General features: G+C 54.3%; 1 protein-coding gene across 2 annotated transcripts in view; it reads right to left on the minus strand.

Moving 5' to 3' along the window:
- Positions 1–23,342, minus strand: part of Smoc2 (SPARC related modular calcium binding 2) — a 195,506-nt gene extending 172,164 nt beyond the window's left edge. The window contains exon 1 of one of the 2 annotated variants that reach the window (XM_090337808.1): positions 23,138–23,342. In XM_090337808.1, coding sequence (XP_090193934.1) covers positions 23,138–23,221 — 84 coding nt within the window. In that variant the 5' untranslated portion in view covers positions 23,222–23,342. The remainder of the gene's footprint in view (positions 1–23,137) is intronic. The other variant, XM_090337810.1, reaches the window with a different exon arrangement.
- Positions 23,343–23,575: the final 233 nt, after the last annotated feature.

Here is a 23,575-nt window from a genome sequence, read left to right on the forward strand (position 1 = left end):
TAACTCTCCTGGGGTGTCTTGACTGATTCCTCTGGGGTGTTCTCACTGACTCTTCAGGGGTGCTCTGACTGACTCCTTTGGCGTACTCTGACTCCTCTGGGGTGGTCTGACTGACTCCTGTGGGGTGTTCTGACTGACTCCCCTTGGTGCTCTGACTGACTTGTTTGGGGTACTCTGACTCCTCTTGGTGGTCTGACTCTTCTGGGGTATTCTGACTGACTCCTCTTGGTGGTCTGACTGACTCTTCTGGGGTGCTGTGACTGACTCCTGTGGGGTGTTCTGACTGATTCCTCTTGGTGGTCTGACTGACTCCTCTTGGTGGTCTGACTGACTCTTCTGGGGTGCTCTGACTGACTCCTCTTGGTGGTCTGACTGATTCCTCTTGGTAGTCTGACTGACTCCTCTGGGGTGGTCTGACTGACTCCTCTTGGTGGTCTGACTGACTCTTCTAGGGTGCTCTGACTAACTCCTTTGGGGTACTCTGACTGGCTCCTCGGGTGATCTGACTGACTCCTCTGGGGTGGTCTGACTGACTCCTCTGGGGTGTTCTGACTAACTCCTCTGGGGTGCTCTGACTGACTCTTCTTGGTGGTCTGACTAATTCCTATTGGTGGCCTGACTCCTCCTCTTACTGACTCCTCTTGGTGGTCTGACTGACTCCTCTGGAGTGTTCTAACGCCCTTGGTGGTCCGACTGACTCCTCTGGGGTGACCTGACTGACTCCGCTGGGGTGTTCTGAATGACTCCTCTGGGGTGTTCTGGCTGACTACTCTGGGGTAGTCTGACTGACCCCTCTTGGTGGTCTTACTGACTCCTTTGGGGTGCTCTGGCTGACTCCTCTGGGATGATCTGACTGATTCCTCTGGGGTGTCTGGCTGACTCCTCTTGATGGTCTTACTGACTCTTCTGGGGTGTTCTGACTCTTCTGGGGCATTCTGACTGACTCTTCTGGGGTGCTCTGACTGACTCCTCTGGGGTGTTCTGATTGATTCCTCTTGGTGGTCTGACTGACTCTTCTGGAGTGTTCTCTCTGAGTCCTCTGGGATGGTTTGACTGACTCCTCTTGGTGGTCTTACTGACTCTTCCTGGTGTTCTCACTGACTCTTCTGGGGTGTTCTGACTGACTCCCCTTGGTGCTCTGACTGACTCCTTTGGGGTACTCTGACTGACTCCTCTTGGTGGTCTTACTGACTCTTCTGGGGTGTTCTCACTGACTCCTCTGGGGTATTCTGACTTACTCCTCTGGGGTGTTCTGACTGACTCTTGTGGGGTGTCCTGACTCTTCTGGGATGCTGTGACTGACTCCTGTGAGGTGTTCTGACTGACTCCTCTGGGATATGCTGACTCCTCTGGGTATTCTGTCTGACTCCTCTGGGGTGGTCTGACTGACTCCTCTTGATGGTCTTACTGACTCTTCTGGGGTGTTCTCACTGACTCTTCTGGGGTGTTCTGACTGACTCCCTTTGGTGCTCTGACTGACTCCTCTGGGGTGTTCTGTCTGACTCCTCTGGGGTGGTCTGACTGACTCCTCTGGGGTATTCTGACTGATACCTCTTGGTGGTCTGACTGACTCCTCTGGGATGTGCTGACTGACTCCTCTGGGATGTGCTGACTGACTCCTCTGGGGTGTTCCGTCTGACTCCTCTGGGGTGTTCTGTCTGACTTCTTTGGTGTGTTCTGGCTGACTCCTCTGGGGTAGTCTGACTGATTCTTCTTGGGGGTCTAACTGACTCCTCTGGGATGTGCTGACTGATTCCTCTGGGGTGTTCTGTCTGACTCCTCTGGGGTAATCTGACTTCTCTGGTGTGTTCTGTCTGACTCCTCTGAGGTGGTCTGACTGACTCCTCTTGGTGGTCTTACAGACTCTTCTGGGGTATTCTCATTGACTCCTCTGATGTGTTCTGACTGACTCCTCTGGGATGATCTGACTGACCTCTCTGGTGTGTTCTGGCTGACTCCTCTGGGGTGATCTGACTCTTCTGGCCCCTGCCTGCTGCACAGCATTCTTTGGATGAAGGTGTAAAATGAGTTTGGCAGGGCCCAGTCCAGGCTGTTCAGTGACGGGACATGAAGATGGTCAGACTCCACAGGGAAGCAGGAAACTTCCAGAAGGGAATGCTGACTGGAGTGGAAGCCGCACTTGAATGGCGTTCACTGGGGAGAGTCCACTTAGCCTTGTGTCTTACACTTCATTCACAGGGCCCAGGCTGAGACATGGCATCAGAGGAACCTCAGACTTAGAAATCAGAGCAAAGATAGAAAAGGAATTTCTCGGTGGCAGAGATGGAGTGGCTAAAGGAGGAGGGCTTAAGAGCAAAGCATAAACCAACTCTGTGATCAGACCAGAGCAGGCTACCACTTGCCTAGCCCCCAACCAGCAGGGCTGTGTGTTGGCCAGCTGCTGTGTCAGCTCACGGCACGTACGTGGGCCCTAAACACTAGGTGTCCCTGGCCACGCTAGCTGGCGGGTGTCTGGGTCAGCCTCTGGGAAGCGTCATGTGCTCGGGGCCTATCCGTGCGGGGACCGCGGCCACCCATTGCCAATTGGTGCTACAGAAGTCCTGACCAGCCACCTGCCAGGGACTTTCCGGAGAAGGAGAGGAAGCACTACACCCACATCTCCATGATCCGGCCTGTCATCTGAGAAACGGCTCTACTTAGTGCAATCTGGAGCTGATGCAACGCCTTGAAGGCCACGGAACATTCCAGAGCAGCTCGACCAGCTGGTGGACAGCCACACGTCCCACACGACCTGGCCCTCACTTTCCCGGAACTTCAGATGCGTCTTGGTGAGACAACATTCCCAGTGCCCAAGGCCATACCACTTTCCTAAGTCTCATTTCAAAGCATTTAGAGCAAATTGCAGTAAAATACATGTTAGCAAATATTACATGGCCCGGAAGGCCAGGGCGTAGAGCTGAAAGCTGACACATGGAGTGCTCAGGGCCAAACCTCAGCTGAGACTGCGTGACATGATAGGCTGCCTCCAGCCAGGGCCAATGACGGGCTAAGCAGGAACCAGAGGCTGAGCTGCTGGAACCTGACCGAGCCCAGGAAGAGCCCCAGAGCCTGGAATCTGCCTAGGCTCACCTGTCCACATCAGCTTCATGTTTTCATATTGCAGAGCACAGACCCTGCAAGAGGCAGGGCTCGGAACTGACAGTGACCTGGCAGCACACATGCCCGCGTGCCCCACTACGTTCAGGACACAGGTCTCCTACCCCCAGACCCTCTCCCCCCTCCTGCCCCCACACCCCACACCCTCTGCGTTCACATGCCTGGCTGCCTCCCTCCCAGATGCTCCTGGAAGCAGGGCCTGGGGAAGGGAGATGTGGGGGGCAGGTGGCCCCTCTGTTGAAAGACACTGGTATCACCCGCACAGTGGCTACGGGCTTCCCAGAACTGCAGAGCAGGGCCCTCCACCCAACCTGTGGTTCAGCCTAACGTGGTTACCTCCAAACCCCATGGTCCTGTCAAGAAACCACCAGCCATGTGTCTGTATGCATTTTAAATTCATTATTATGACAAAGTGTAATGTTAAATTCTGTCTACCACTGGCTACATTTTAAGTTCTCGGTGGCTACCTCTGGCAGGGGCTGCTCTAGACAGCAGAGAACACAGGGCATCTCTGCTACCTGCAGACTGTAACCTAGAAACAGAGTCCATGCGGCTGGCCCTGCCAGCCACCTAAGCACTTCCCTGGTGCCCAGGAAGCGGACAGGGCACGGGGGACAGGGCATAGGTGACAGGGCATGAGGGACATGGAACAGGGCATAGGGGACAGGGCACGAGGGACAGGGCACAGGGGACAGGGCACAGGGGACAAGGGACAGGGCACAGGGGACAGGGGACAGGGCACGGGGCACAAGATCAAGTTCTATACATTTCCTTGGAAAATAAAATCATGTCTCGCTATCCACTTGTCAAAAGCTGACCTTAGCATACTGTGTTTTCTCTCCCTCGTCTTTTGATACTGTTGGTTGAGTTACTATCATCTCAGATTGCCCAGCCTTCTCTCCAATGTGTCTATTCTGAAGGTTGGTGGCTGTGGTTTTTCTTTGGTTCTGGAAAGCTGTGTCTCACTCCAAAGCTTTGCACGTCACCCACCCCATCGTGCACGGCTGTGCCACGCCTCCTCCCAAGAGTGGAGTGTAAGGAGAATTCCCTCCTGGCCATGCACAAAGCTGGCACTGGCCTGCCCAGGCCTCCCGAGACTCCCATGGCTCAGCCTTCATGTCAGTGTGCCCCCTCCTCGATCCCAGCAGCCTCCACAGTTTACACAGGACTCAGGAAACGCCAGCTGGGCATGCCAGGGGCATGCCCAGAGCCAAAGGGCCAAATGCCAAAGCATGGTCACTCACAAGTGGAAAACAAGAGAGAGATCATTCTGATTAAATAAATGCATCCATTTCCAAGGTGGGCCAGAAATACTGAGCTGTGCAAAGAGGCTTCAAGGTGAAAAAGTCAGCCCTCGACGGTGAGCAGCGGAGCTAACTAAAAATAGAGAAGAACTTGCAGGGGAGCCTTCAACAACCCTAGAATGGCGTCCAGACCACTGAAAACACCTTCCCGACAGACGGGTACTTCCCCTGCATGTTGTGAGGCCTGCTTGTCTTTTGTTTCTGTATGAAAACTAGAATTCTAATGTCAAAAGAAAAACTATGAAGGAACTAGTAAATTGATGCAGAAAGCATTGTTCTGGGAGCTGAGTGGATCTTTAAAAGCATTGTTTTGGGGTGCTGAAGGGCTTTCTTCCAGAAAATAAGCCCTGTTAGGCCTGAGTAGCCACTGAAAGTACATGAGTAACAAGAAAGCCTCTTCCTGGGACTTCTCCCATTGAAAACATGCCATGTCCACATAGAGGTGTTACAACTTTACTTTGTGCTCCTTTCTCATTGGCTAGAATCGAAGCATGAATTTCTTCTCTGATAACATAAAATGAACATCTGAATTGTAAATTGATGTTTAGCAAATGATGATGAACTTGAAATGCTAGAATGTTAGAAATCTCTTCTTAGGTAATTTTATGAAAATGTATCACTTTTCACTGGTTGTAAAAACTAAATTAAAACAGTAAAATTTTCCAGAAGACTTTTTGTTTTTTGCTGTACAAAAGAATTTTACAAAAACAAAAAACCGAACCGTGCCCTGGATTTAAAGTCAACACCCCGACTTACATAGCTACAGGCTAAATCCCTTGGCAAAACAAATAAATGTAGCACTAACACCATAATTATATAAACACAATGTCTTTTCTACACCTGTGTCCAATAAGATCAGAAATCCCCACAGCATTCAGGCAGGTATTGTAACTGGAACATCAAATCCACGTTTGCGTTTAAATTTTCACCAGGTTTTCACTGCTATTGAGAACAATGGTGAGGATCTTGGGGTGCTTGTGATGCTCTGAGCAACTGGGGCAGAAGCTGACCCCAGACACGTAACAATCATCTGCCGGCCAACAAGCCAGGCGACCAGCCCCCCCTGCCCCCGACAGCCCCCCAAAGTCCACCAGCAACTGGTCATCACCCAGGACAGTGCATTCCCCGCCGGTTTACAGCTCTCTTCTAAGAGAAGGCGGGTCTGCAGGGCTGAGGCCGGGGCCAGCTGCCATTCTAATGAACAGCTAGAAGGCTTGGCCTTGGACAGCCTCAAATTGGAAAGAGCAATATTTTCTCTGTATTCTATCAGGTGGAACCATGACAAAATGTGAACCGTTATACACAGGCAGACAGGTTTGCACAGATCGGCCTCCAGAAGGCCACGACTGCCGCCACCCAGTGAGACACAGCCCTGGCCTTGGGAATGGAGGCGGAAGCCCTTGGAAGGGAAGGGCTCTTCAGAGCGAAGCCCGCCAGGCTTCCCACCCCAGCCGCACAGAGTGGCTGGCTCCTTTCTATGACCCAGCGGGAAGGAACGAGATGTGTGCCTCCTTCATGTCCCTCCTTGTGCTCCACTGCACCAGGAAATGGACCCCTCTTTTTCTAAAGCCACTGATCCGAGGGAAGCTGCAGGCTGTTGAGTCCGCCATGCTGTTCACTGGGCTGTTAAGCACAGAGAAGCCTGGGGACCACGGAGTTTCTCGATGGCTTTGGGAAGGGTAAGGGACCTCCAGAAATGCTCTCTTCTGCTCAGGCACTGCTGGGGTGACTCAACATCCACAATGAGACGTCAGGAGGTCCGGTCCCTGGCAGTCCCTGGCATGTACAGACAGTCGCCAGCATCAGGCGGAGAGGTGCCAGCTCCGCCACTGCTGCTCCACACAGTAAATCTGAATTGGATAAGAAGCCACACGAGCCTGTCAAGCAGCTTTAAAATTGACTACGAATACCTAAACTGCTAGCATTAAAAAAACATTGCAGCTTTGTCAACACGCAATGCATCTGCCCTTCTTTTGCCAATCTAAAGCGAACAGGTCAACGGCCTTTGGTTCTTCCTGGGCGCACTGCTCCAGCGCCAGTCAAGACAGAACATTTCCGTCCTCTTGGCTCACTTTGGCCTCCACAGATTTGCTCACTGTGCATGTCATGCAGAGACAAGCAAAGATCAGAGTGTGTCTACATGAGTGTGTGTGTGTGTGTGTGTGTGTGTGTGTCTGTGTGCATGCACGTGTGGCCGTTCCCTTCCACCAGAAGCCGCATATCAGGAAGCCCGCCTGCGAAGAGGGCCACCCGTGCTGACTATGGCCAAACAGTGCGGCCATGCCAGCTGCCCTCTGCACCAGCCGCCACGGACGCGTGTGCCGTGGTTTTCTGGAATGGACTTTTGCTCCATTTCCTCAGCAGTCACCATGGACACGTGTGCCGTGGTTTTCTGGTGTGGACTTTTGCTCCATTTCCTCACCGGCCACCATGGACAGGTGTGCCGTGGTTTTCTGGAGTGGACTTCTGCTCCATTTCCTCAGCAGTCACCATGGACACATGTGCCGTGGTTTTCTGATGTGGACTTCTGCTCCATTTCCTCAGCAGTCACCATGGACACGTGTGCCGTGGTTTTCTGGTGTGGACTTTTGCTCCATTTCCTCACCGGCCACCATGGACAGGTGTGCCGTGGTTTTGGTGTGCGCCTTGGCTCCATTTTCTCCTAGGCATTTACTAGGAATGGATTGTGAGGAAATACATATTCAACTTGTTTTCTGAAGCAGGTGCACAACTCTACACTTCTCCATGCAGAATGGAGGGCTTTTCCCAGCTCTCGGGGCTTGACTGGAGTCCAGCTTCCCACATTCAACAGCCAAGTTCCAGGTCTGACAGCTCATGTCTGTCTCGGTACCATCATGACCAAGTCCAGGATAGACATCCAGAGGCCCACCTTTGTTCTTCACCAGGAAGAAGTGAAGAATGGAGCTAAGACCTCAGAGGCCTGGGGCAGCAGACGCAGCCAGAAGCTGAGCTGAGCACTGGGAATGGGGCAGCTTGTGGTGGCTTGGCCTGGGTTATGGCTGAGCCCCACCCCTGAGCCTGGCAATGGCATTCTGGCAAGGCTGCTCCTCCCACAGGCACAGCCATCTGGTTCTAGTCCTGAAAATCATGAGCCCACAGGAAAATGACACCATGTACACTGCAGCTCTAAACCCCAACCAGCCTTAATTGGGACTCAAAAGTACTCCCACTTCGCTCAACTTAGTTGAAGATTTGGAGTCCTTGGCTTATTGTGTGATGGTCTGTAATGAACCCAGACTCTTAGATCAAAAACCAAGAAAAATAAACTTGCTGATTCTGAACTTTCAGCGGTGACTTACTCTGACCACTTCCAAATGGCCCATAACTGAAGGAATCCTGGTGACTTATATGCATCCGAGGCCTCAAAATAAGGATAACTGTGACCCAAGAGTCTCATATCCAAACAGATCCAAAGTTAAAATGAGCAATGTCCTTGAATATATGCATACACTGCTCCCCAGTGCAATTCTAGTAGCCTAATATATATGAAGTAAGCTAATTCTCCAGCAAAAAGATTGGCTTAACAAGCACCTAGAATTCCACACTTACAAATGTATGTAAAGTGTAGGAAATGCCTGTCATATGTTTTCAGATAATGCTCTGAAATGCAAATGTAGAATATATGATCCCAGTCTTCTATATACTGTACCTGGCCTCACACACACTTGCACAAACATGCATCCACATGTGTACATGCACATACATACAGCACAGATAAAGGTCTCAGTATTAAATCATAAAGTCAGTCTTTGGTCGGGGACCCGGAATGGGGCTCCTGTACATTCCAGGCTTAGCTCCGGGTCTCCCTGTTTAAAGGGACCCATCCCTATATCTCTTTCAAATCACGAAATACCTAAAGCCTGACGGAAGTGTGTGGCAGTATGCCGCCCCACCAGACATGCAGCAACAGCTAGGTAGTACAACGTAGGACAACGGTAGCCGAGGTGGACCACCCCACCCCTGACTGAACTGTTGGTACCCTGGGGCCAGAGGCCTTGCCCATCTGAGCATGGCAACTATTGTGAAAAGGGTGGGTCACAGCCTGTCCCCACCATGTCTGGGGTCACTCAAACCTAAACTCCAGCCGGGTTTACTCCAATGACTCCAATAAGCTCAAGCCCCCCTCGTCTACACATGTAAAACATGCCGTGTGCCCTGAGCCCCTCTCGCTCCTGCATGTGCTGAAGGACCAACCAACCACCCAGTCCCTGGTGGCCTCAGCTCCAGTCTGGGCACTAGAGGCCCATCCTAGTGCCATGGCTGTGCTCCACGTAGCAAGAGAACTCCAGAGGGAGGCCTGACTGACATCGAAACCCAGGCAATGAGCAGTTTGTTTAGACCGGGACCCCTCAGACTCCCCTTCCCCACCTCTCCTAGCCTCCCCTTCTGTTTCCCAGACTAATCAAGGCTGCAGCCCTCTTTGGAGGCAGCTGCCTGTCACCCTCCTCCAAATTCCACAGTCTCCCAGCTCCTGGCAGATACAGTCCCAACGGCTTGGGGGACAACCGTCTAGACAACTGTGGTTCAAGGCAGGCAGGCACTCGTCCTAACAGAAATGATCTGGGTGGTGGTGCTACACCTTATTCCAGCCGTGAGGGGCTAAAGGTCGGAGACTCAGAGTCTAAGCCAAAAGACCTGGGGCATGGCTTAAGTAACAGAGGATTTAGCTACCAGACCTAAGAACCCAAGTCCAAATCCTAACGTGACCCCAAAATAAAGCAAAAGATAACAAACACAAACATCAGAAAAGAACAAGCTCTGGTGAGGATACAGGATGCACCGTGGAAAACAATATGACAGCCCTGTGTGACACCGTGATTCAGCTGCTGGGTATGTGTCTGGTAAAGAACAGGAGTTGGGGTCTGAAGAGATCTGCTCATCTGCAGAGCATGGCGGCTGATATCTGGCAGGAAACCTGGTGTGGAGTGCCTGGAGAGAGTCTGGCCAGTCTTCAGAACGTGCGGGGAGAGCAGTCTGGCACACACTACAGAATGGATGAGCCGGGAGGGAATGGTGCTGCATGAAACAAACTGGAGAGAGAGATGGCCTGGAGTGAGCAAGGACCAGAGAGTAAGCAAGTGGTAACCAGGCAGAGGTTGAGAGGTGGAGGCTTGGTATCCTGCTGTAGTTTCGGGTTTACGAGCTGAAGAAGCTCAGAGTATTCGCTGCGTAACAGCATCTGTTTACCAGTACTGAAATGCAGACCAAAAAATGATTAAGATCTAAAAAATTTTCAAGATACTAAATTCTTCACATGCTTGCTTCAGTGTCGGGACTCATTAATAAACAGTTTGTGTGTGCAAAAATTGTGGTATTCTTTTAAAATGTAGCAGAATTCAACTTCCAGGTAATGAACTCTCAGCCTCTCCCACTTCATTTTCCCTTCTTTGTTTCACACTCTTGCAAAAAATTATTCTGATGTTGCCTAAAATGACAAAGGCAAAAATGCAGGGCACAGATTTTCAGCTCTTTGGTGTTTGTGGCTTTAGACATATCTAACACAGCCTCATTATGAAATAAAATGTCAGGGGAAAAAGAAAACCTTATGAGATACTGGAATAGAAAGTCTTTTAAAAGTTTGTTTGTTCTTGTTTAAACATAGAGCAGTATAATGTCAGAAGAGATGGAGTTTAAAATACCATGGTTATTGCAAAATAACTTAAATGACTGGCTTTTTCATGAAAACTACAGCTCTAATGAGGGACGATGAGGAGCCTATAGCAGGGTGTCTGTATCCCTGAAACAGACAAGAGCAGCAGGAAGGTCTGCTGTGTCCAGAGGCAGACAGGAACACAGGCAGACCTGCTTCCCCTGGGAAGAACAGCGGACTCTGGGGAATTCACAGAGGTGCAATTTCTATGAGCAGAGCAAACTCCCAGGAAATCAGTACTTCTACTCAGCCCCCCTGCCCAAAGCCGGGAGGTTGGAAGGCTTGGCTGCACCCACTGGAGCGGGTGACTGCACCTCAGAGGCGGTGAGAATGCACTCCTCACAACGCTGCACACAGGCCTTGGCAAGGCTGGCCGTGTGCCCAGCGCTCTTGGTCTCCGTCAGTGTCATCTGCTGGCCGACACGCTGGAGTGAACCAGAGACGGCTTGCTTGTCTCACTTAGATGTGCACTCAGCCTCCCAAAGCAGGCCTGAAGCTGCATGAAGATTTGAATTGCCCAAATTGATTGATTCCAGGACATCTACAAACTGGTTTTGACAAGGGCTTCTGCCTTCCAGTCTTGACCCTCTGATTCCTGTCCATCCTCTCTATCTAACCAACCCCATCTTTCATTTATATAAATGAGAAACATAACTGTTTACCAAACACGCCAAGTCACCCCTAGCAAAGCCTGCTGCTCTTTTCAGGGCTGTAGACTCTGCCAAGCAAGTTCCTCTGTCCAAGAGGAGAAAACAGCTCCCACTGGAATCCTGCCTCTGCTCTGCTCGTGTCACTAAGGAGCAGTGGCTAGACCCAGGGGACTCTCGTCTCTGGACAGCCCAGTCAGGGTGAGGAAAGCCAGTGCTGGAAGCCTGCTCTGGGCGGCTTCAGGGACCACTGCTCCTGGAGGAGCAAAACCCCCTGGAGAGAGAGATCGGCCGCGCGGGTGGCTGCTCCCATCCCCGAGCTCAGCCGGTGGCGGTGCCTGCAAAGGCACCTTTGCGGACGGAAGGAAACGCTGTCAGCAGAACCACATGGGCAGTCCTGTCTCGATTTAGACCCTGTGTAGGCAGTATAGAAATGAGCCCTGTGCCTACAATGTCATCACCAAGGTCATCTCAGAGCGAGGCTGAGAGTGCTCCATTCCAGGGTGGAGGGACGGGGACTGAAGTTTGAAAACCACCGAGCCATAGTCCTGGTCAGCTCAGCTTTGCAGGTGCTCTAAGTGGCATTGCAGGCCAGGCTGGGTGTGAGGGGCAGCCTCAGTTTCCAGTCCCCTCCCCTGCCCGCCTGCCCCAGTGGAGATGGCTCTTGTGTGGCACGAGCCTGCCAGCACCTCCTCCTGATATGCTATGTGCTTTGCCCTTGCTTCCCGCTAACTCACTGGCATGTCTTGGTTGAGCCAAGGACGGCAAAAGGCGACGCTGTAATCCTGGAGTAACTGTGAGGGTGTCCTCACCGTGTGAGAACAAGCAATAGCAACTCGTGCTTCCTCGGGGTGGAGGGTGGCTTACAAGGTTTTGACTAGTTTCATAACATGCACAGTAAATCTTTGAACAACAGATATTAACTCTGTGCCTAAGAAAATCTAAGTAATGGGGACCAAGACATGAGAAAGGGTATCCATGTATGTGAAGCAATGCACCTTCTATATGGTGAATATAATGTAACCCTTCTATTAATTACAACAAAAATACATGAAAAAAGAAAGAAAAGAAAATCTAAGTAAGCACAATCCATATTAGCCACTTCAAAAGGAGAATCATCTTTGTCAAACAACTGCATATCTCACTAAGCTCTCTAACATAAGAATATGATTTTGTTTGAATTTACTGAGACACATGTCACATGCCCTAAACTTCACTGGAGAGAAAAATGCCATTTTTAATTGCATTTGTGCTGGTCTGGTTCTTGGTCTCGTTTGCTGGGCAGTCTGGCTTCAAGACACTGCTCTTTCTGAACTCCGACGGTCCCTCCACTGCCACAGCCAGGTGGGCTGTTCAAACCAAGCCTGCTGGCTTGCACCTGAAAGCCTGCGGTCCTCAGAGAGGCCCCAGGCTCGCCTCAAGTCCCACAGCACTGTGAATACAGTGCTGAGAGTAGATGAGGCTCTCCGAGCCACAGCTGGCTTCTGGAAGGAAGGAGCGCTAGGACTGGCCCAGGATTTACAGTCCCACCACACCAGGCACCAGTCCTTAGCCAGTCCACACATCCGGGGAAGGCCAATGCTAGCCCTTGGCCTCTCTCCCCACCCACTTCCTTCCCACACAAGACTTACTTGGAAATAAACACACTGCAGGTGTGCCCGTGATGGAGGAAGAATTCATCCTCTGGGATAAATGCAGGACGCCAAGACCAAGCGCATGCACAAATACTATGACAAATATGCTTTGTTCTGGAGGCTTCTGGTAAGAAATGACCACTGGGCAGCTCAGGGGGGTGGGGCGGAGGTCTCACATACCAATCCAGCAGACAGTGGCCTAACCATCAATCCTCCAAGAACAGCTTTTTAACCCTTCGTCTCCAGCTGCCAAGGCTCAGGCGGCCACAGCTTCGGGGTCGTCTGCCTCCCAGTGCCTCCCTTCCAACCAGCTGCCTCCTGGCCTTCTGCAAACTGGGCCACGTGGTCAAAGAATTTCTTGGCAGGGCAATGACATGCTTTAAAAAAATCACAGAGCAATACAGTGATTTGTCTCTACGCACTGCATGCCGAGTTCTCCAAGACGTCGCTTTCCCGTGTGAGCTGGCCCTTCGGGAGGGAACACTGTGTCCCGACAGGAAAGCTCTTCACGTGGAGATGAGAAATTTGGGTGGAGGGACAGAAATCACTCTTTAGTTTGCTCTCATCATTGAGACCTTAAGAGAAAAGCCTGCCGAAGAGCATTTTAGGGAGAAAAATGGGAGATTGTGGAAAATTGCTGCAAGAGCAATTCCTGCCTTCTATTGAGTGGTCACCATAAAAAAAAAAAAAAAGAAGGAAGCAAACAGTCAAGATGAACGCTAGACTAAAAACAAGAAGGAAGCAAACAGTCAAGATGAACGCTAGACTAAAAACAGCAGCAAGAAGCAGAAACCAGCAGGTCTCTTTCTCTGAGGAAGAGGGAAAGGCCTGGTCAGTTCACAGTGCCATCTCTGTGAAGTGAGCTATTTGCTCTTGAGTGTCTGTCCCATGGTCTAGACAGCCTTCAGGCTGTCCCAGACTCTGCCGCCTCCAGCTGGCTGGAACTAAGCTGGGTCCTCAGGAACTAAGAGTCCTCATTTCCAGTGGTGTGGGGTCTCAGGCTCCTCCAGAGGAAGCTTCAGAATTTCCTTTGGCTACAGCTTTGACTCTTCTTCCTCATGCCTTCAAAATGGGGTTGTGAGTCCTTGCAAAGGAAGTTCTTCTATGACCAGTAAAGCTAACCAGCACAATCAGAGATCTGCAAACCATCCAACTAAGACTACTGACGCGTTCAAGGGTACCGTTTTCTGGTCTTTTGCCACATGATATGAGCAGGTCTGTTTGACTGTAGCTTACTAGAAATATAACGGTACTTGTTCCTGGTGCTTGGGTCTCTGACTCTTAGATGGAAAAATCGAACTGAAAACTCACAAAACTGATTTGGCCCGAGGTACTTGCTGGCTCATCTGAGTTAAATCAAATTTGAGTTTTTCCTCCCGGGGAAATCTGTCTGTCCCTTCCCAGGCAAGCTGGCTCCGCAGGCCTGGGAGCCAGACAACGCTGAGCTGGATCACAGAGCAGAACTCCAAAGCCCTCGCTCAGTGGAAGGAGCATAAATGCCAGGGGTAAAATGTGGCTCACTGCAGCCCTCAATCCAGTCTGTGCCAGCTGGCATCTCTACCCAGAGACCTGTGTCCTCCGCTGGGGACGTGGTGTCACCGTGTCGTCGTGGGGACGCCGCGGCACTGAGGCATGGTGACCTCTACCCTCGCAGGATGCGGGCTCACCTTCATCGCTGCTCTCTACCTTCCGGGAGTGACTAACCCGAGCTCCCCTCCATGTCCCGAGAGCCCACTTCCAGATGCTGCTGGGGCGGCCTTCCCAGGCTGTGTCCTGGACACGGTGCATTCTGCTGGTGACCCAAATTCCTCCACAAGTCAAGAGGCGCCTTGGACCCCAGGGGGAATGTCTGTGAGCCCTCGCGATCAGCGTAAACAGGGCTGAGGTGGACACAGCTTGCACTGGTGGTAAGTTTCCGTCTGTCCTCCTATGTACCCAGCCCTGCCTCCATGGCCTGGCCTCTGCAGGGCGTGGCAGACAGGGAAACCTGAGCACATACGGGGAAATCCCTTTGTTTTTATTGTGCCAATTCTGGGGCTTGAACTCAGCACCTAACTTACAAGCCTTGGATTTCTGCTTCCTGCTTAGAGGTCTGCCGTTTCAGCGGCTGCAGGCACGGACAACCCTTCCAATGGTGGCTCTGTAAGGGGGAGGGGCAGAGGTTGTGGGGGTGCTGTAGCCCAGAAGGCAGAGCCCGCATGGCTGCTGAAGACTGCAGAGCCTCTGAGTGCTGGACAGGCATGCTCAAGAAGAGCTTGCCAGAGTGGGGATGGGAGAGGGCATTCTTCCTGCTCACAGCACTGAGGACTGGGTCATTGTCACACCCACCGAGACCCTCAAACCCTGAGAGCCCAGGGAAAGAAGGTAGAGGACGGGCGTGTCCTCACTGGGCCAGTTAGAAAGAGAAGGAAAGAGAACCAAAGCATGTGGGAGCAGTCTATCCCCACTTCGAGTCAGGCCTGCTCACCTTCTGCCTCCAACAGCCAGGTGGGGAGCTAGACTTGCCCAGGAGACAGGCCTGCATCTCTGCTGGGGCAGGGGTCAGTGTGACAGTGTGCTGCCCCAGGCCTGAGGCCAGTTCCCAGCCCTGGTGGGGGGTCCCGCAGGAATCTGGAGGGATCTGGGGGCACCTGAGGCAAGCTGTGCCTGCACTTGGCCCTTCATGAGCCCCACCACCCCGACCAACCCGAGCCCCATCCCCCCGACTGGATGCACTCAAGATGGAGGCCTTCTGAATCTTGATGGGGTTCTACCCACTTCCTTCGCATGGTGACATGGACCCTGCTGCAGGTGGAAGCCACGACCTGATAGCCACTCACCTCATTGTAGGGTGTGCATGCCCTCCTGCCGTCCACCTGCCTGCCTCGTGTCTGCACACCTCTGTCTGCCTGCCTGTTCACCTATCTGTCCGTCTGTCCACCCATCTGTCTGTGGCTGCCTGCCCACCACTACCCTCCAGTGGTAATTGTCTCCCACAGTACAGAGAGGGTCTCATTTAGGTTCCTGCACTGTGAAGTGTGGACCTCAGCAGGGAAGCAACTCCACGTCTCTAAGGTGATTTATGGAGTCACCGGACACCTGAGAGGTAAACCCGGCACGTTAAAATAAACACAAGTCTGTAGTATGAAGAAAAGAAGGAACTCAGAAGGGGAAGCCTCAATTAAAATAAACATCCTCTAGATTTTCAGATACAGACACTGGCTGGTGTTGGAGCCGTCCACCAGAAGCATCCGTGTGAATGGAGGTCTCTAACAGGAGCGTCTCCCCCAAAGCACATCCAGATGTGAGGCAGCGTCTGATAGTCCCGAGATGACGGGGACACTGCACATCCAGGAAGGATGCGCTGGGAATTTATCTAGAGGCAGGGAAACGGAGATCTGCCTTCCCCAGGCACCGATCTCTGCTGGAAGGCGTAACTGACATGTGGCAGGGTGGGCATGGCTCAGCCCCGAGACAGGACCTTGGTTGACCTTGTTACTGTTGGTCAGGGTCAAGGTCCATTGTAAAAGCGGCATGTCTGAGAACTACGCTGAACCATCCTGGAATACATTATTAATTTAAGAAATGATATCATTTCACATATTGCTCCAACAATCCACTAAATGGTTGGCTTTGTGGCAGAGAGAGAAAATAGCCTCATACTTAGCCAGCCTGGCCCCAGTGGACGGCCCCACCTCGCTCCTCCCTGAATTTAAAACCAAAATTCTAGTTCAGTGACATAACACTCTTATCTGGTAATGAGGAGGCAGTGCTAAAAAGGCTCCAGGAGCACCAGCCTTTAAAGTGACCTTTCTCATTTTTAATCCTGCGATGCAGAAATTTTCATCATGTATCAAATCTCTGAAACTGGACCAGTGAGCTCACACTGGTGGCAGAGCTTTGCACGATGCAGCATCCAGGAGCAGGGACCCTAAGTCCCACCTCGGGCCCCTTCCCGAAAGGAGGAACAGCTCTGTTCTTGAGTTCCCCCTGGTGGGCCTCAGGGCCTGGCTGAGCTTCCTATCTGCTTTGGACAGGGCATGAAAGGTAGAAGAGACTCCCAGAGCACAGGAAAAACAAACTGAGGAGCCCGCCTGGATCATATCTCCGGATGAAAAGGGAGATCTGGTTTTGGCAGTGCCTTGCAGAAGATAAACCTTTGAAGAAGGAAGAACTGATTAGCATCACCCCTGGCTCTCTGCCTCTCCTGCTCAGGTCCGAGCAGGGCTCCCTGTCCCAGTCTTCAGGCACTGCCAGCACACCTGCGCCCAGGGCTGGGACTCAGAGCCACCTGGCAGGGACGTTGGGAGGACAGGTGAGATAGCATCTGAGGCTGGCACCCGGAGCCGGCCCTGCCCCATCCCCAGAGTGTGCGTGAGGCTTGTCCTTCTGCCGGCACAGCTGCAGTCACCTTCAGATCCGAAGGCAGAGCTCATGTCTCCACAGGCCCACTTGGCGTGCGGCGTGCGAGGGGTGGAGTGCGGACCGTGAACCCTTCATTGCCCTGCAAGCCTCCTGCACTGACTCCCCATGCAGCGCTCTGCCCACCACCGATGTTGGTCTGTGCGTGGAAAGTCTGGAGCTGAGGCCTGGGGTTCCAGGGATAACCCTGTGTCACAAATGGAGCCCATCCATCCCACAGCTCGCCCACCTGGAGGCAGCCTGGACACGCCGGCCCCGGGTGTGGGCAGCAAGGCCACCCACTGTGGGAAGAAACAGGACAGTAGACACACTTACATGAATCGCCGTGTGAGGACAAAGCCCAAGCGCAGATCTAGTTTAAGGTGGCTCGTGCGTATGATCCCAGCTACTCAGGAGGCTAAGATCTGAAGACCCCAGCTCAGTGCCAGCTGAGGCAGAAAAACCTTCTGATGAACCAGCCAAAAGCAGAGCTGGAGGTACGACTCAAGTGATGAGTCCCAGAGGTGGCTGAATTCAGTCCTCAGCACTAACCACAGTACCACTAGCCCTACAGAAGGTGATCTAGGAGTGTGAGTGTGCGACCGTGTGTGAGCAATGCCCGAGGGGAGGTACAGGGTTACCCAGTGACAATCACTCTTACAATGCAGGTCTGGCCCAGGGCCATGCGGTGCGTGGACAGGATGCTCAGCCCTGGTTAGACTGCCAATGACGTCTTGAGAGAAAGCCCCGGTGGTTCCTCCCGTGACGTGATGGGGCCTAGATGGCATATCAGGCAGCGCAGGGTCAGGCCTTGGTTCCCTCTGTGTGCACCCCCGGGGGGGCAGACAAGGCCACCCCTGAGGGAGGCCAGTCTGGTGCACTCCTTGCACACTTGACTGAACACATCCTTGGAAAGCAGGGGATGCGGATGTGTGCTGACTGAGGAGCAAGCCGAGCTCTGAATATGACGGGTCCCCAGCCTACACGATTCTGGTGGAACCCTAGTGGCAGGAGCAGGCACACACGTGAAGTGTGACGAGGCCAGCCTGGTCCTGGGTGGCAGACGACAGTGAGAAGACTCACGAGAGAGTCAAGTCTGGGTGCATTTCTTCTGAAACAGCCAGAACAGTGGACAGAGTGCTCGAGAGAGAAAAGACAAGACCTTGGGTCTCAGAGCTTGGACATGGGACACGGGTTTTGTGTTGTACCCAGCTGGTGAAATCAGAGCACAATACAGTAAGGAAGTCAGAAAAGGTTCCGTGAACTGTCTGCCAGGCACAGAGGACTCTTGCCCGGGAAAACGGAATTCCCTGGCTACTCCAACAAGCTCATTGCCACCATTCCCCGGAATGTGCAATTCTTATCATTCCTCTGAGCACCCATGAGAACGTAAACACCAACGCCTAGGCACCCAGAGCAGTCGGCTGAGAGGGGCCTGAGCTGTGCTCCCTGAGCCACCTGCGCTCCTCCAGTCGTGTGCGAGCCCAGCTCAGGCAGCGATCTGGGGAGCATCCAGCGCTCTTCCCTTCCTCACAGCCCAGCCCTTGGCGTCACCTGCTCATCCCCAGTCCAGGCCTGGTCCAGGGGCCTCGCCCGCTGTGGGCCGTGCCTGTGTGGAGATCCAGGCTGGGAGCATCCTGTCCACCCACACTCTACTAATCTCAAAAGGACGGCCCCCACTTCCAACGAGCGGTAATCCATTTGCTTCTGGTGTCGTGCGTGGGTCCCAGCACAGATGAAACACTCCATTTGAGCAAGATCAGCTTGTGGGCTGCATCATTTCCCCCCTGGTTTTACCAATAGACTGTGAGCTGCTTCAGAATTGACTACAACCTCGTAGACCTTGAGCAGCGTCATGGAAAGGGCCCCGGGGCGATTCCTCAGAGGAGCACTCAGCCACCGACTCCCCGTCCTCCCCTGCAGGCCCCGCTGGTCCTCATCATTATTGGAAAACCATCTACTTCTGCCCTACACTGAGAGGCCTGCTGACAGGGGGCCAGGAGCCCAGCGCTGGGGACGGGAAGACTGAGTGTACCCCACGGAGGGGACAGAGCCAGCACCCGGGACTAAACTAACGCAACGAATCCCATCCTGACATGTCAGCAGTGCCAGTGAGATAATGATGTCCGCATATCGATGACTGGAAAAAGCAAGAGGATCCGGTTGTGGAAGTACAAAAGAGAAAAAAGTAAAGCTAGCAAAGGTGCCAGAAAAGGGAGGAAGGGTGGCGTGTGCAGTGCGGACCCGATCCTTCTCCTAAGTGTCAGCCCAACGACAAATAAACCGATTTGTGTCATGCGCAAGCGCCGCACGTGACTGTGTTTTCAAAGGGAAATGGTTCCGACGCTGCCTCTGTTCACTGAGGATCTATCCATTTTCTGCTGGGAGAGCCTGGGAAGGAGCACGAGGGACACTGTGCATTCATCAACTACTACGCTGAACCAAGCCTGGACAGGCTACCCCACAAAAAACTTTCCAAATACCTGAGGAAGAGTCCCATTTGAATCTCACCCTACAAGATGAGTGTGAGCCAACAGATTACTTGTTGCTATTTATCTGGTTTTTTATTATTATTATCATCTCTGTTGTTTTTTACATTTTCAGGCTAGCATTGTAAAACCACCTAAGAATGTCTCGGTGTTTGTGTAGCTATTTGTTGTTAGCCTACACACATGGGGCTCCACAATCGCTTCTGAACTCCTGAATCTCCCCTTGTGTGCGGGAGAGCAGGATATTGTTCCAGATGTGATTCGAACTCCAAAGACAGGCGGTGGCCGGTGGTGGAAACTCGCCCAGAGCGAGCTGTGCTAACCCCTCCTCCTCAGAGGCACCGTCGGGCCTACCACCATGAACTCCACCACGGAAAACACGTCTTTCTTAATTCTTACCCAGCGTCAAAGTCCCAGCGGAAATTCATCTCATCAAATCCATGTCTTCAGTGGCATATGTGTCCCCTCACGCCAAGCACCCACCTGCTACCCTTGCCCTCCAGATGGGCATGCCACTTCCAGTTTTCCTGACGGCCGTTCCAGCCAGGCCTCAGCGTCACGCGGGCTTGGATGTGGCATCACGGAGACAGCCCCACTCTTCTGAGCCATCCCAGCCTAACTATGCCTGTGCTCACTCCCTGCACAATCTTCTGGGGCTTAAAGCTCAGCGCGTACTCATGACCTGAATTTCAGAATTAAAGCCATCTCTTCCCTAGGTGGTTTGGTTCTGAGACCATGAGATCAATGGCCTTCTGACTTGGGCACTTTTGTCGGTGTGTCATTCCCTCCTCCCAGGTCCCCGCCTTAGTCTGTCACCCAGTGGAGCTTCAAGCACAGTCAGGAGTGGCTGTGCTGTCACTCCCTGACATAGCCGACACCAGCCAGGGGACATGAGGGAGGGGGGCGTGAGCCCTGCCACTGCTGCTCAGATGGGGGGAGGGCGCTTGTCAGCACCAGGACCTGGCTTAGACTGGCTCATCAGAAAAGTCTTCTAAACCTGAAGGCGGAAAAATGTCGTTTCCCTGGCCTTTTCCCCTTCTCACAAACAGGGTGGAGCTCACCACTCAGCTTTCTGTCCCACACTTCCCCTCAGACCAGCAATGGTCCTGTCCTGCAGACAGGCCCTTCGTGGAAACTGGGGTTGGAGGCATGGCTCAGGCGGTAGAGCAGCCTATGAGTGAACGCAAGCATCAGATACCCAGTTCAGGCCTGGGTCTCGGGGGAGAAAGGACAGGATAGAATGGAGGTCCTCTCTGGCCTGTGATCGGAAGAGACAGTGAGGGATGGATCCTAACCAATGCTTCCAAGTTGTGACAAAGCGAAGGCGACCCAGGAGCTAAACCACCACCGCTTGGTTTAGAAACCCAGAGAGCAACTTGGTGCCCAGGCCTAGACAAGCCTCAGCCTTCCCCTCTGGGGACAGGGAGGCAGCCGCTCCTCTCGTGAGCCCCTGAGCACGAACCATGAGAGAGCAGGGCTGAGCAGGAACACGTGACATCAGCCTGCTGGGTATGGGTACAGCTCCACCGGGTGAAATGAGCCAGTGAGCGCTAGCTCCAAACCTCGAGAGCTCCAGGAAAAGGGTGAAGGGGCCACACTGTCCTCGAGGACACAAATACCTCTAGATCCAATGACTGACTGGCCCATCCAGATTCCTATTTGGTTCTCTGTCTGTGGGAAAGTTGAAGAACTGTAATCACTCTGCTAACCGAATGTCTGTTTATTCTTTGAACAGCATAATTATGTAGAAGCAAAACAAATTACACTAGGAAGTACCCCGGTCTCAGTCCTTTGCAAAAAGACCAGGCATGCTGTGGACATGGTCTGGCCTTGGAGTGCGTCCGCTTCTTCGCGGGACAGCAGCCTGGATCCCACAAGGGAGGCTGGGGCATCCTGAAGAACTCTCTAATGGCCCGAAACCACATGAAGGCCGGAGGAAACCCCAGGAGGTAACGCGAGGTCGAAGGCACACACAAGGGCCTTACCATGCCATTTCTGAAGAGTGGCTTTGGTGGGAAGGAGGCAGTGACCAGCCCGAGCAGAGTCAGCGTTGGACATGATCTCATGGTGAGTGTGCCGTACCCACAAACAAAGCACCCTCTTACAGAGGAGACACCCAGCATGGTTCTTCACCCCAGGGGTGGCAAATTAACCTCCAAAGAGGAGGAGGAGGAGGGGGGGAGGGGGAGGGGGAGGGGGAGGAGTGCCCTGTTTGAAGATGAGAACAACTGAGTCAACAGGAGACAGACTCACACTTCTCGTGGCCTGCATGTCTCCGTTCACTCAGCTCTCCTAGGGCCACACACACACCACGAGGCGGGTCTGCTCCAAGAAAGCCAAGATCCAATGACACCACCAAATATGAGTGACCATGCCAATGTGAGCCACGCTCTTCAGAGGGACCACGGCTTGGAACTATCATGGACTGGGAGCCAGAGTGGCCCAGATGCTCCCCCCAGCTGCCTTTCACCCCCCCCCACTGAATCATACTGCTCCTCACCCGCACACCACAGATAAGACACTAAAATCTAGAGAAGCCACGGAACCTCCAACAGGGCGGGTTCCGACCTCCTGAGCCTGACAGCCTGGCGGGCTGCCTCGGAGTCACCGAACCTTGCAGACAGGAGCTCTGGTTTTGGATGAGGACTCAGGGAACCAAGGAGTTGTCCAAAAAAATAGAAGATGATTTGAAAAGAGATTCGCAGCACAGAAAATTCCAGAGCATCTAATATTTACCAGTGACCAGGCGTTTGCATTTCCATGCTATCTGCAGAACCCATCCTCCATTCCTGACCTGGAGGTAGGGCTCAGAAGGAACATGCCACGTTCCTTCCCCACGTGAAAGAAGCACCAAGTGTTACGGCAAATACGATTCCACAGCGGAGGGTTTGGGGAGTGCGGGAAGGGAGACCCTGTCTGCGGTGTGGACACAGCTCCAAGGGCCCCACACGGAGCTGGCTGGAGTCCCCGGGACCCAGGAAATCCTGGAGGACTGTGCGGAGAGAGGTGGGGGCTTTAAGCCTAGAGGGTCCCCGAGGACGGGAGGAGAACAGGTAAGCCTGGTGAAGCATAAACTGCCTGCCGACTGAGCAGCACGCGTGCGCGCCCCGACACCTCCTGCCTTCGGGGGAGCCGCAGCCGCGGGCCCCCCGAACACCTCCCCACGCAGTGCCCTTCTCCATGCGCCAGCGCGTCCACCGCGACTCTCCCGGCCCGGTCTGCGGAGGGAAACCACCGAGCGCCACGGTCCTCACCTACGCGTCCCTCTGAGACGCGGGACAGGGCCTCCCCGGCCCGGGGATTCCAGCTATGAGCCCCGCGCGCCCGCTCCCCTGCGTGGCCTCCCCTGCCCGGCGGCTCTCCGGGATGCTCATCTTGTTGAGGATCGCGCTGGAGCCCAGGGTTTTCCCCTCTGCAGATGGCCTTCGTCTCGGGTCCGCGGGCGCAGCAGGCACCGCGGCCGGCCAGGCTGGGCGCCGCGGACGGACGCCGGGGCCGCGCAGGGCCGCCGGGCACCTGAAGACACCAAAGCCGGCGACCCACGGCGGAGACCCCCGGGCCGGCGCGGCAGGCGCGCACCACCCCGACCCCCGCCACCCCTCCACCTTCCCGGCCCCGCCACCCGGGCGCTCCACAGGCGTCGCCCAGGAGGGGGCCGCGGCGGGCGCCCGGACGCGGGTCTGCGGACCCACGCGGGGCTTCGGGGTGTCCGGCGCGGGGAGCGCAGCGCGCCCGGGCGCCGCCGGCTGGGCCAGGGCCACCGGCTCTGCCACCCGCGCGGAGCCTCCGGGGCCACCTGCTCCCGGGCCTCGCCGCGAGCCGGGCGCGCGGACCGGCCAGGCCGGGTCGGGCAGGGGGCGGCGCAGCCGAGCGCGGGGCCCCGCGTGGGACTCACCGTGAGCGCCGAGAACTTCTGCGCGGGCGCCGGCGGCAGCAGCCCGGCGAGCAGCGGCAGCCAGCAGAGCAGGGGCGGCAGCATGGTGGGCACCGCGGCCGGGGGGCTCCGGCCGCGCGCTTCCCGCCCGGCGACCGCGGAGCCCGCGGCGGACGCTTCTCCGAGCCCGCCGCCTCCCTCCGCGCCAGGCGCCCGGCACTGCTCAGCTCGCGAGCCGCCGCGGCCCTCGCCCCTGTCAAATACTCCCCGAGCCGCCCGGGCCCGCCCCCTGCCCGCCCCGCGCCGCCCCGCCTCCCCCGCGCAGCTCCCGGCGGCTCCGCCCGCGGGGCGCTCGAACCCTCGCGTGCCAAGGACGGGCGCTCGCTCGCCCCAGCGCGCCGGGCCTCGCCGGGCCTCCAGGCGGCCCCCGGAGCGGCCCCACTGCGGGGCCCGGCGCGC

This window comes from Megascapheus bottae, chromosome 8 (assembly GCF_031878675.1).
Source record: "Megascapheus bottae isolate mThoBot1 chromosome 8, mThoBot2.hap1, whole genome shotgun sequence".
NCBI lineage: Eukaryota > Metazoa > Chordata > Mammalia > Rodentia > Geomyidae > Megascapheus > Megascapheus bottae.